At 37.1% G+C, this 15,154-nt stretch overlaps 1 protein-coding gene across 1 annotated transcript in view; it reads left to right on the plus strand.

Moving 5' to 3' along the window:
* The window catches only part of CSTF77 (Tetratricopeptide repeat (TPR)-like superfamily protein), a 409,448-nt gene that overhangs the window by 194,260 nt on the left and 200,034 nt on the right, over positions 1-15,154 (plus strand). Inside the window, exon 11 of the mRNA XM_089430577.1 lies at positions 9,078-9,198. Within this exon, the coding sequence (XP_089286703.1) occupies positions 9,078-9,198 (121 nt within the window). The remainder of the gene's footprint in view (positions 1-9,077; positions 9,199-15,154) is intronic.

The raw sequence follows: 15,154 nt of genomic DNA on the forward strand, positions 1-15,154 counted from the left end.
CCTAATCATCATCATCATCATCATTGTTAATATGTTTGTTACATTGCCATCGTGTCAAAGGATTCTCTTTCCCCCAAGTGCAGTAAATAGGATTCTCTATAGCTAGGCATGATTTTTTGGTGGTATCATTTTTATCTGGTTGTAGGGGTTTGACTTGATTGATGTTTGGAGCATTGATGAGGTTCCTTTGTAACATCAAACTTCAAAATATTTTATCAGGGTTGTTTAACATGAAACCTTGATTCTCTTTAGTCAGATACTTTCTTCCAATCTAGTTTAGAAGTCTTGGATTGATTTTCTGATTTTCCTTGCTTTTATTGTTGCATGTTAATCTTTATTTCCTGCCCTTTTTTATTAGTTATAAGTCACTTTTCTTGTCAGTGGAACTTTCAATCCCATACAATTTATAATTCTGTCCTTATCAATTATATTCCATGAATTATTCTTGGAGGTTGGTGCTATAAGTGCCGACTCAACCATTCAACACACCTAGTACCATATCAATTTTATTGAGTGGTAGAGGGGAGAACCTTGTTTGTAGTTCCAATCTTCTATTTGTATTATGTAATGAACACACAGACACTCACACACACACATCAAATAAAGAAAAATAATAATAACAATAAATGAAGTAATAAATTTAACCAAGGGATATGACCCATCTACCATAGTAACTCGTCAATGTGTATAAGTATATCGCAATATGGTGTTGTATCAAACATTCAAATTTCTATTGTCTATCTTATTTAATTATTAAATGTATAACTATTTGTCCTATATGGATTTCAACTATCTTTCGTTCTTATGTTGGATACTTTTTTGTAAATGAACGATTTTTTATTTTATATGGTATTAAAGCCCTCTCTTGGGCACTGTCTAGAATTCGGCCTTTGGCCATAGATTGACCACAATCTAATCTTGGTTTTTGACCAAAACACATTATTTGGTTGTTTCTAATATTTATTTTTTGCACAACAATTGGATTTTGGTAAAACAATTTCAGTGAGTATTAATGGAGACAATAAAAATACATAACATAACAGCGTTGGTGCCATCACAACCTCTGTAATCAGATACACAATTATTCTATTGTACAAAATTGTTGTTAAATACAAATAGTTAGGAACTAAGTCACCTGACACGGGGATTCGGGACACGTAGGATTCGAGATTCGCGGTGTCGGATTCGGACACGCTGACCCCCCGGAACAGGACACATTAGGACACGTTATATATTATTTTATTAAAATATATATATATATATATATATATATAAAAAATATACATATATATTAAAAATTAGATATTATCATATTTCTTACACAAATTTTAATTAATGATACAAATTTATTGATTTCAAACATAGATCTTCATCTATAGCTATTAGCATGCATAGTACATACAAAATTCAAATAAATGTCAGTGGTATTGGTCACATAAATGATAAATCTATTAAAAATTTAAATCATGATTCATAATTCATAACTGAAAGACAACTTACAACTACAAGATAGTAAGATAAACACACTGACAACTGTAGTTTTCTCATTAAGTCATCAAATCAAAATGTGTTACATAGGTAGTGTTGGTGCAATGCCAATGGCAAATAGAAATAGAAAATATAAAACAACTACAGGTATACAAGCCTCAAGGCATCAATCAACATCAGAATCAACATCACTGCCCCCATCATCATGGTCCCCACTACTCTCCTCTACATCCTCCTACTCCGCTGTATCCATAGTCGCCTCTGCATCTGCTGGTATGGAGGTTGACCCCTCTAAGTCATCAAATCTAACAAGCTCTAGCACTGGATCATTGAGATCCATGTTGGCCAATGCCAACTCAACAGTGGTGTCCAGACACATATCATCAAGAACAATGTTACTTGGGAGCGGGAGCGAAAACGGGGAGCGAGAGCGAAAACGAGAGCGAGAGTGACATATTCAGAAGCTCTTGGTTTGGTGCTCTTGATTAAATACGAGTTCCATACCCTAATACATGACAAAATGCAATGAAACATTGCAATCCATTGAATCCTGAATTCCTGAAAAACTGTTAAGTCTGCTGGATTTTGAATGAAATCTAAAATTCTACTTTCTCCATATGAAATCCAATGAGGCCGGAACCACTCTCAAACATCCTGAGTCATTTCATGGTAATGTTAAAAATTTAAGTAAAAGGATGAAAATGAAGATTAAGGAGAATGTCACTTTTACTTTAAGAATTTAACATTACCATGAATATCATATCAATACTAGGGCCTAGACTTGATCATGAAGCTTTACTCCTTGCTCCAACAACACAAATCACTTGCCAAATGACAATTTTAATGAGCAAACACGCCCTTTTCATTCCCGAGCTGAGCTTAGCGAGTCCTGGAAACCGGACACGTGTCCTAAAATCGCGACAAGCTTTTGAAAATCGCGACACACTTTTGAAAATCGTGACACGCCCTCGGACACGACGTGTCCTGTGATTTGGACACGAATCCGGACCGAATTGTGTCGGATTCGCCGGATTCGAGATTCACAGGGGGTTTAGGACGAATCCGGTGACTTAGGTTAGGAAGGATTCTATTATAATAGATAAGAATTATAGTGATAACAGACAGCCCATCACTATTGCTCCATGTGTATATATATTAATGAAAGAGAATAGAGTCACAGTTACTGTGAACACTAATTCCTTTGTGACAAATTACCTTAGGTAACCTGTTAATTTTTAGGGCTAGATTGTTCTCTGCTGTAGATAATTGCATTTTAAAACTTTTTCATCATTTACACATTACATTCACTCCATAACATCATATCATCATTAGCAATTATGTAGAGAGAACAATAACATCAAAAATGCAGCGAAACAATAAGGAACAACAGAAGAAAAAAAATACACAATAGAGACACCAAAATTTAGGTTAGAGACCAAGGAAAACCCCACAAGGGGGAAAACCTAACCAAATTCTTCTTTTTAGATATTCATTAAATGTTCAGCTGAGATACAATATACATATACCATGAGACATGAGACTATCATCTCCATGTGTATATATATTAAAATTAAAAGAAAAGAGAATAGAGCCACAGTTACTGTGAACACTAATTCCTTTATGACAAATTACCTTAGGTAACCTGTTAATTTTTAGGGCTAGATTGTTCTCTGCTGTAGATAAGTGCATTTTAAAACATTATTTACACATTACATTCACTCAATAACATCATATCATCATTAGCAATTATGTAAAGAGAACAATAACATCAATAATGCAGCGAAACAATAAGGAACAATAGAAGAAAAAAAATACACAATAGAGACACCAAAAGTTAGGTTAGGGACCAGGGAAAACCCCACCAAATTCTTCTTTTTAGATATTCATCAAATGTTCAGCTGAGATACAATATACAAGTATCATGAGACATGAGACTATCATCATTAATCACATTAGGCGACCTAGGGCCAATCTTGGATCATTCCAGATCCTCATAAATATAGCAGCAAGCATCACTGTCATATATATCATGATCATGGGCATCACTTCATTGTCATAGAGCCATAGTCACACTGTCACTGTCATAAGCATGGGCCACACATTTTTATCAAGGAAGCACTGCTACACAACTAAGTCATCATTGCCATTAGAACAATTACTGTTATCACTCTCATTAAAAATACTCAAGGTCACTCTAGCATATATCATTATTGCAGCCTTACCATCACTGCACACATCACTATAGGAGTCACTGCCATGTATATTGCTATCATACATCAATGTTCATATACTTCCACTGCCATATTGACTTTAAGTTACTCATTAGGTCACTTCCATAATAGTTTACTGCTGTAGAAGGTTACTGTTACGTCATATAGATCACTATCTCACGTCAAGGTCACTGCTATATAGATCACTTCAAGTCACTGTTATATAGATTACTTTTGTTATCGAACACTGCCCAAGCAACATAGGAGTCATTAAGAGAAGTCCGTATGGATCAATGTTGCAAACATCGACATCGGGATAAAATCGGCAAGGGTCTGGAAAACCTAATAGTCGGGAAAGCCGGGAAAATATTAGTAAAAAATTGGCAGACATCGGCCAAATCGAGATACCATAAAAATGTCTTTTAAAATCAGCAAACACCAGCTATGCCAAAAAATTGTGATTTCAAGATAAAATCAGGAAGTTATCAAGATGTTCGCAACATTGGTATGGATAGATCACACACTAATGCGAGCCACAGAGTCTAGAGTTCAGGCCACAAAGTGCGAGCCACAACAAAAATGCGAACCATAGATATGCCATACGAGCCATACAACATAAATGTAATCCACAAAAATGCCATACGAGCCGTACCACGAAAATGCGATCCATAGATAATAAAATTAACCACTGAGTATAAGATGCGAGCCACAATGTATAATATGCGAACCACTATAAATGTTGATTTTTAATGTACCTTGGACAAGTGGTTTCCCATGGGTTAGTCTCTACTTAGGGAAAAGCGTCCAAAATAATTCTTTTCCCAAGTGTGACTTTATAAAGTGAAAGTGACTTTATAAGTGGTAAAGGCAATGTTAAATTATAAAGTGAAAATTGACTTTAGACATAAAGTACAATGTGCGTACTTTATTTAATGGGTGAGTTAAAAAATAGAAAGTGAGAATTAAATGCACATTTATTCTCATCCCTTGATCTAAATGAATCTGAGCCATTGGATCTTAGGGTTGCCCAAAAGTCATTTAGGGAAACAAAAGGGGGAAAAGAAAAGAGAGACTGAATTCATTCTTGATGAGTAGATTGGAAAAAGGAAGATGAGAGCTGGAGAAAAGTTTTGAAGGAGAAATTTGTTGTAGCAAGCTGAAGGAGTGATTTCTGAGCAAAGATGGCATAGAAATCAAAGCATAGAAGACCACAAAGGTACAGTACAAACAACATTGAATGTTGTGAGATGCACGCTGTTCGAGAGAAGTTTTTGAAGAAAAAATGCGTATAGTATGTACAACAGTACTGAAGTCCGTACAGTTCGTACGAAGTCCGTACACTACAGTCCATACAACCATATCCATATGGTACATATTTTCAGCTTCAAGTGGGCACAAAAATCAAGGCAAAGTGGCCATGGTTTTCAAGGAGTTTTGGGTTGAAGAGATAAGTTGTCTTTTGTTGTTTTGTTTTGTCTGCAAATGTATTTTTCCTGAACTTGAAAGTTAAATAAATTTGAAGAGCTCTCTAACAGGTTTTCCCAGAGATGATTGAAGGATTTTGCCTAGCTCTAAGTAGACCAAAAATCTCTGTGTATTTTTATGTGTGTTGCTAGTCTGGTTATGTCCATATTTATTTTCAGCGCGTGTTGACATTCCCATGTGTTTTAATCTAAAAATTTCATTTCCAGAATTCTATATTTTGAATGTATGTTTATGGGATAGGGCATTTAACTAAATGGGAGTGATAAGGTGAAATTAAAATCGGGTTGGGATTGCAGAAAACTTTTTTTTAACAATCAAATTTCAACATGGTATCAGAGCTACAGGTTGAAAATTGCAGTTTGAACAACAAACAGTTGTTTGGGACAACAAACAGTGGTTTCGACAACAAACTGAATTTTTGGACAGCATACTCAGTGTGGTCCAGCGTTGATAATATCGGTATCGAAAAAATATCGGCGATGGTCCAGAAAACATATTATTGGCAATATCGGCGAAAATATCGGCAAATATCGACAAGCATAAAAGATGCATAATATATTCATTTTTTTTTTTGTTTTTTCAGATTTTTAGACATATAAAGCAATAACAACATGAACTAAACACATTGGCGCATAAATATGAAGAAAGCACTGATATATATGATGTCAAATAGAAATGATACATCAAACTTCAAAGGCGATACCAAATCCTGCTGATCCCTGATAATTGTCCAAGCAAGGACTCAAACAAAATAACATTACATATCCTACTGATCCTTGATAATTGTCCAATCAAGGACTCAAACAAACATCACATATATAAAAGTATCTCATCATCATGAGTTATAAACTTATATGTAGCAAAACAAATAAAGCTAACAGCTATCTATCTGAGACTAGTGCCCTCTCCCTTGCAACTATCTTTTTGTCTTGTTTAGCAATTGCTTCAAGAGCTTTTTGTATAACCTCCGCACTAGAAACCATACAAGGCATTACATCTGCATCATGTGCAGGGAGTATAGCCAGATGTTATTTCAATCGTGTAACCCCTCCTGACATCTTGGTCCCACACAATTTGCATGATATATATGCCCAATTTTCCCCACCAACAGGCTCCCCATACTCCCAAAAAGGGTCTAAGGCTTTTGGCATATTTGACATTTGTAGTGAAATAATTCAAACCAAGGGCACAAAACAAATAAAAATCTTAGTTGGTGATGATAATCGCTGTTTGATCCTCATTCCCTCCTTGACAACCACCACAAAACTCTTCCCCTTCCTTCTCCAACACTCGGAAACAGAAATGAAGAAAAAAAGGACAAATTTTCCTTTTTCTAGCCGTGGCCTAGCTTGCCCGACGATATTTTCTATCGTCGCGTGATATTTCGCTGAGATATCGACGATATCTCAAAAATATCGCGATATTTTCGGGAGCCAAAATATCATGAGCCGAAAATATCGCTATATTTTTCGATTATCTGCGATATCTCGCCGATATTATCATCACTTGTTTGGACAACAAACTAATATTTTGGGACAACAAGGTGAAATTTCACACAGACTGAACTTTTGGGACATGAAGGTGTGTTGGAAAGTTCATTTCTCTATTTTCTTGGTTTTGTAAATTTTGGATAGCAGTCATGGCCATGTTCTTAAGGATAAAGGACAAATTGGATGGGATATCCAACTATGCCATTTGGAAGGACAAAACTCAGACAGTGTTTGAGGAGGCAATAGTTTGGGACATAGTGCGGCAAGTGGTTGTATCTCCTACTGCTGCAAATGAACTTGCTGAATTCGCAAAAAATAATGCAAAGGTAAAAAGGATTTTGATGGATAGTCTAAAGGATCATGTGGTTCCTCAGGTGAGAGGAAACACATATGCATATCAAATGTGGACAACTCTAACCACTCTCTATCAGAGTACCAATGAGAGCAGGAAGATGGATCAAGCCAGAGTTAATCTTAGCTGTTGATTAGGGACTTAATCTCGGCCGTTGAATTGTCAACGAGAAAAGTATAAGAGGGGGCTTGAGGGTCACTTGGAGAACACATCGAGTTGATCAAGAATTAGATTTTTTGGGGCAGGGCTTGCTGAGGAAATCGAAGGAGTGATCAGAGTTGCAGTTGAGGGGCAGTGAATACAATAGTATAGAGGCAGAGATAGTACCGGGAGCATCAGCGCAGAAGCCGGGAAGCAGAGATAGTATCGGGAGCATCAGCGTAGAAGCCGAGAGGCAGAGATAGTACTGGGAGCATCAGCGCAGAAGCCGGGAGAGGGTTGACGCAGAGCCAACTAGAGGCGATGCAGAAGCATCCAGGGGCCACAAAGAGGCAGCCAGGAGCTGCGCAGAGCCTGAGGAGGGCCAGCATGGTTGACACAGAGCCCCGAGAGGCTGACTCTGGGCCAGAGAGGCTAACGCTGGGCTGACGCTGAGCCAGAGAGGCTGACGCAGACCTTAGAGGTTGACGCTGGGAGATTTCGTGGGACAGATTGGGGCTGATATCTGTCTCCAATTGTGAGGTTCTACTGTCGAGGGCATTCTCTGTTAGGTGAGCTGGTTTGGCACCCAGATTGTATTCTGAAATTGCTTAATAATAAAACCCTCAGATAGCTGCACCGTTTTTCCCACATTGGGTTTTTCCAGGGACATTGGTCCAAAAACAATGATGTCACTTGTGTGCTTGTTTTTCCTTCAGTTGATGATCTGTAATGTGTTGAGCATGTACTTGTATTTATTTTCATGTTTACATGGTAAATAACTTGTTAATTAAACATAACAAGTAGGCAGAAATAGGTAGAAATAAATCAGAAAGTACATAAAGGGTTTCTAATAGTTAGACTTAGAAATTCCAACACAAACCAACTCCTTAATGATGCTCAAATGGATGCCCAAGAAGCTCCTCACTGCTGCTCCAATGCTTGCCCAAGACTCCTAACTGCTGCTCCAAAAACAAACTTCCCAACTCTTCACAAACTGTTCACGAATTCTCACACAAATGCAATGAGATAGCTGTGAGGAAATGAGAGGGGTTGGGTAGCCTTTATAGGGTTTTGAGAGGTAAATGGACCTCAAAATCACCCTAAAGCAAATTAGAATTGGTTGTGGGGTCCAATTCCCCCCCTAAAAGACCTCGTTGGTCGTGCATGTGCGTGGGTGATCGAGCGGACTGAGTCGGTGACTGGCTCGGCCAGCTCGGTAACAAACTGATCAGCCATTTTGTTTCATCCACCGAGCCGACCCTGTCAGGACTTGGCATTGCTTAGGAACCTGCTGTCCCAATCTGAGATAATGGACCGTGGGATCCCAAAGTGACCCATACTCGTTCAATGAAGAGTTTGGCAGTGCTTCTACTGTGATACTCTTGAGGTTCAATATTACACGACGATGTACGAGATGGATCTCAATGAGATATTTTTGCCTTCTAACTGTCGACTTAATTTACAAGTCAAAAGATGCTATTATGTGTGCAATATCTTCATGTATGTTTTGTCTTCATAGGTGAAGAAACTTTTCCTTTTTATGATTCAAATGCTTTTAATGTAGCCCAGGATTAAAAGAACATCCGTGTCTTTTTTGGAATACATGTTTGGAGTAAAAGTTCAAAATTTTTAAAAACATTTTTTAATATTTAAGATTAATGATTTTCTTTTATATCTTTCTATTTTCTTATGCTAAAATTGAACCAATATTGTATAATGTATTTATTATACTGACAAACATTTATGTATTTGCTCTGGTGCCTTATGTTTTTCTATCACTATCCGTATAAAAATTCAAATTTTTTATATATGTTTTTTCATACTTGAGGTTAATATCTTTTTGATATCTTTCTATTGTCTTATGCTAGAGTTCAAGCCAAACTGACAAAGGATTATGCCTTTTGTTTCCAGTGCCTTATGTATTTGTATCACTATCCAGATATTTGGTATGACTATGCGACATGGCATGCACGGAATGGATCAGTGGATTCTGCTATTAAAGTTTTTCAGAGAGCTTTGAAAGCTTTGCCAGGTTTAATTGTGGGCCTACTTCCTATACTTATTATGATTGCAAAGTTGATTTCATTGACCAAGATGATTAAAGACCACCTCATGTGGACGTCTAGTATATTCCAAATGTGCTTATTAAAAGTATAAAAGGGTCATACCAATTTTGGCTATGTAAAATGAATGATACAGGATATTGTTTTGAAGAAGCACTTAGTTATCCGTCTTATGGTCAAGGGTGAGGTACATGTCAAATTGTCTTGAAAGGTGGAATTTGAAAATTAAATTCTAACAATGTTGGATTCTATGGCATTTTATACATCTCATTTAGATATCTTTCTTTATGCTAGTCATTGAAATTAGTTGATGTATATTTGGGTCTCTAAGGTTGTAAAAATATTTTAAAGATTGTCTTTATTGAACCTTATTAAACTTGGTTGTTCTACTGCATGCTGCATGATGTAATTTTGGAATAAGGTGTATGCATGCTGAGTATATTGAATTTACCATGTTTGTATTAAACCCTTGTATAATATGATCTATTTGGAATATACAGTATACTAGATGACCTTGCTGCAATATACCTTTAGGTCTTTAGTGTGCTGTGATTTTGTTGCTTAACATGAGGTTCTTGTGTTATGGTGGTAGAGGACGAAGCTTAAATTTCTTGTGTGTGTATTAGAAATTGTTCTTCCATGGTCCAGTGTTTCGATGTTGCTTATATCTGGCACTTATGGGTTGAATGCATTTTGACCTGGTCCTTATGTGACTGTCTGCTTACATCTTCTACTCTGTTATGATTGAATTCTTTTTTTAACATATATTGGTGCTTTGGCTTTAATATTTGACATCAAACCCTTTGCGGTGTTCCAGCACTGAACTGTGGAATTTCCATTTTTTTCTTCTATTAGTCTGTTTTAGCGGGACTCCTCATGTTCCTAAGCATCAGTGGACCAATTTGTCACACGAGTATTTGGTTACCTATGTACTGATTTGCAATCAGGGGGAATTTGGATGCTGGTGATTTTATTATCTAACTTTTCTTTAGTGGATTAATATTTTTGTTGCATATCTAGTTATGTTTGGTTGCTAATGAGGCAGTAAGTTGACATAAATTCCAAATTGTAGTTTGATGGTATTTGCTTTACATTATTCAATCAGGCTTTACCTACTCTCAGGAAATATTAGTACCTACTAGTATAGACATCCATTAGCAGTTAAGTTTGGGTGACCTCAATGGTGAAGCAAAGGCTAGGAAGGAAGCTCTATTCAATAAAGTCTTATAGAGGAGGAAATCAATTTTGGGTTTACATTGGGGAAGTGGTGGAGACTGTTACTGCAAAATCTAGCGCCTTAATGCAAAGCCTCCTTAAGCCTTTTAGATTAAGGGCAACAATAAGAGCAGTGGCCACTATCACCTTAGCAACTGCTCCTTTACTCTTTTGTGGTTGGATAGTATTCTCACAAGAGAGGCTTCCCCAATGGTTCTTGGAGATTAGATAACCCAAGTACACTCAAGCCAAATACCCTTCGAGGGTTTTGCTAAATAAAACACCCAAGGATAATGTTCAATAAAGTAGGGCTCTAGGTGAAATGAAATGTAATTCGAAAGTAACAAGTTCAAAGAACCGTAATTATATCTCGATGGATTAATTAGTTCTTAAATAGGTTCCCAAACACATGCTACCTTTAAATTACCAATTGATGTTATAAATTAGGGTTTCTAATCTAGTGCCTTAGTGCAAAGCCTTGCTAAGAACTCTAGATTAAGGGCAACAATAAGATTACTGACCACAGTCACCAATAAGATCAATGACCACAATCACCTTATCAACTGCTCCTTTACTGTTTTGTGGTTGGATAGTATTCTCACAAGAGAGGTTTCCCCAGTGGTTCTTGGAGATTAGATAACCTAAGTACACCCCTATCAAATACCGTCCAAGGGTTTTGCTAAATAAAACACCTAAGGATAATGTTAAATAAAGTAGGGCTCTAGGTAAAATGAGTTGTAATTGGAAGGTAACGAGTTTGAAGAACCCTATGGGTAAATCTCAAGGGATTAATTAGTTCTTAACATAGTTTTAAAACTCCGACTCTGACTCCGACTCGGCCAAGGGTTGACTCCATCTCCGACTCCGACTCGGTATCGACTCGGCCGACTCGATTTCAATGACTCGGTCGTTGTAAAAAATACATTAAATATTTATTTTTTATAAAAACACATAACTTTAAAGATTTTCATTCATGTATCCAAACACACAACATTAGAATATAGATAGAACACAACATATGATCAAAGTAGGCTCATGAATATATCCATTATATCAAATGGCACCCAGTGCATTGTCCAATACATAACGATGATGATATAGAGATCAAAACAAAAACACATAACCAAGGAGGCTATAAATGGCCTCTACAATAAAAGTCTGTGACCAGTACTATTGGCTACTGCTAGAGTTGCCAACATCATCTGGCTCAGTGTTACTTGGGAGCAGGAGCGAAAACGGGAGCGAGAGCGAAAACGGGAGCGGGAGCGACATTTTCAGAAGCTCCTAGTTTGGGAGCAAATCCCAGAGGAGTTCGACAACCAATGTCACTAACATCAAGGTACATAGAGGGATTGGTGCTCTTGATTAAATACGAGTTCCATACCCTAATACATGACAACATTCAATGGAAACATTGCAATCCTCCAATCCTGAAATCCTGAAAAACTGATAAGTCTGTTGGATTTTGAATGAAATCTAAAATTCTACTTTCTCCATATGAAATCCAATGAGGCCGAAACCACTCTCAAACATCCTGAGTCATTTCATGGTAATGTTAAAAATTTAAGTAAAAGGATGAAAATGAAGATTAAGGAGAATGTCACTTTTACTTTAAGAATTTAACATTACCATGAAATTTGAATAGCATATCAATAGTAGAGAGCATTTGAGTGTGTTAAATAGGGTTTGGGAGGGGGAAATGGACCCCAAATAACATTTAACTAATTCATAAAACACATTGGAGTCCAAACCAATCAGCAAACACCTTAAAAAATCATTAAAAAATTGTTAAATCGCTGTTTTACTGGGGTTACCGGCCGCTGTTTGTGACTCGGCCGAGTTAGTATGGAAATGGCCGACCGAAATGACTCGAAACGAGCTGTTTCTTCTACCGAGTCACTCCTGAGGGCAACAAAACGGATCAACTCGGCCGTTTTGGTTTCGAAACGACCGAATTTTAAAACTATGGTTCTTAAATAGGCTCCCAAGCACATGCTACCTTAAAATTACCAATTGATGTTATAAATTAGGGTTGTTTATAAATAATATGTTAAAATTGGCAACTAGGGCCAAACTCCATGTGGGTCATCTTATTTATGGCAGCTGATATTTTTATTGAACCCCTCTCATCGAGAGGTGTAGGATTGATCTAAAGATCATCCGATTTCGATAAGTATTTATGAAGTTATGAATTTATTTATGTTATGGACAAATTGTTAAGTCGGCCAGCATCTTATGTAGGCTCAGAAGCCCAATAGACGTGTCTATTCATCATCTACGTTTTTAGTATAAATATGGAGGACTTGAAATCATTTGGGAGACACACCTCTTCATGTGTAGCCTCCTCCTCTCCACGTCTGGGTTTTTGGTGAAGGAGAGAGAGACACAAAAGAGTGATACACTGGTCTTCAAGTGATGCCCTAATTCCAGTCATGGAAAAGACATCAAGATGCAAAAAGGAGGAAGAGGCTCCCAACCACGTGAAGCTCTAAAACATCGTGATGAACTACTAACATATACAACCCTAATCGTAGGTACCTATCCGCTGCCTAAGATTTGACATCATAGATTAGGCTCCGTGTATAGTGGATCTGGCAGCGTAGTTACACTCACCATTTATACGCAGTTCATGTAGAGATATGCTGCTCGTGAAGACACATATACACATCAACGCAGTCATGATAAACGCTGCTCGTGGAGACACATATACGCATCAACGCAGTCAATGATAAACGCTGCTCGTGGAGACACATACGCATCAACGCAGTCAATGATAAACGCTGCGCGTGGAGACACATATACGCATCAACGCAGTCAATGATAAACACTACTCGTGGAGACACATATATGCATCAATGCAGTCAATGATAAACACTGCTCGTGGAGACACATATATGCATCAACGCAGCCAATGATAAACGCTGCTCGTGGAGACACATATACGCATCAACCCAGTCATGATAAACGTTGTTCATGAGGCACTTAGCCGCAGTCCTGAGGTGTAGCCACTGTCAATGCATGGAGCTGCAGTCACGAGAAGTGGAGCCACAATCAACGCATGGAAGCCGCAGTCATGTAGAAGGAAGCCACAATTGGGTCCGCATTGAGATGAGATGTGTCTAAGGGTTCAAGTTGCCTCCTTGGATGGGTTAAGGAGTAGTAGAACCAAGGTTGGTCACCCTCTCAGCATACCTGTAGATTGAAGGTATTCTCGTATGGAGAGAGCAGCAAAGAAAGGATGAAGCCTGAGCATCTCGGCATATCTATCTCGGATAGATGACAAACTTTGGATACTCCTGTAGCAGAGTCTTGGTGATGATCACTGTGGTATTACTTCACATTGAGCAGTATGATGAAGCAGTGTTACAGTCTATAAGGAGAAGCAGTTCTAATGTTCAGCATAATAAAGAAATAATATAGTCATGGGCATCATAATGATGCATGAAGCATAATGATCATGGGCAACATGATGTATGAGATCATGAGCAGCATGATGATGCATGATGCAGCATGAAGGTGTCACACGGTAATGTGCAGCAAATGAATAAGAGGCAGCACTACGAGAATCAGTTCAAGCAGAATGTCTTCAACTGATCTCATTGTTATAGGAAATGATCTATGCTCAGATCTAGGGAAGTCAAAGTGTTGACTTCTGTTGTAAATGTACTATCTCTCTCACTTTCTTTGCTGAATTTTGAAGAACATAAAAGAAGAATTGATCAAGGGTTTCCCCACATTGTGGGGTTTGTCCCTGGCTAGCACCACATCTTGTGTCCTCTTGTCTTGGCTTATCTTTTGCGATTTATATTTATGTTCTATTTGCAGTTTACTTTAATGCTAATGTGATTGCTAATCTGGAAAAGATAATTCGCTAACTATGAAAATTGAAATAAATTGCTCTAGCATAGAACACACCTAAAATTAACATAATACAATGTACAACATGCAAAATTTATAGCAACAATTTCAAAATAGCCTAAAATTGATGATAGGTAAGAAATAAACAAAGGCTATTTAATGAGTAAACTAGGAAATAGGTTGTAGCAATTTTCTAATAGCTGAAAAATCATAAAATAACTATAAAACCCTAGACGTCATCCTTAAAGAATGGTTGAAGAATGCATGAAAAAACGATATTTTTGTTTTGTAAATCCTATCACTAGGACCATGAGGTCCAAGGTATTTTATGCTATTAATTGCAAATTTTGTTGTAACCTAACCCTAATTTACCCCAAAAACATAAAAAATAGGGTTTTATATTTGATAGGATTGACACATGAAGCAACCAAACTTGTAGTTTGTTTGTGCTTTAAATATAAAATACACAAATGTATTGTAAGTAATATTTTATTAATAAGATGAGTGTACAAGTATTGATGAATGTTACAATGAGTTCCTACTTACAAGTATTGATGAATGTTACAATGAGTTCCTGCTTCTTCATGATTGGACATGTCTTTTAGACATGTCTTTCTATTTCAATAACGACTATTTAAAATATACCTATGATTATTTTATTATTTATATATATTTGCATTTATTTAATTTTATAAAAATTATATTCATAACATTGCCCTTGTCTTCAAGGAGCTTTGTCTTCAAAGCTTAATTGCTGAAAATTTCTTCAGGTTGCATACGTCATTCTAACATATGTAAGCCGTCAATAGTAGCCTATCTTGAAACAAGTTTATCCATTCTCCTTTTCAATTC

This window comes from Pinus tabuliformis, chromosome 5_1 (assembly GCF_031772625.1).
Source record: "Pinus tabuliformis cultivar Carrire ecotype Pingquan chromosome 5_1, CPIR1, whole genome shotgun sequence".
Classification (NCBI taxonomy): Eukaryota; Viridiplantae; Streptophyta; class Pinopsida; order Pinales; family Pinaceae; genus Pinus; species Pinus tabuliformis.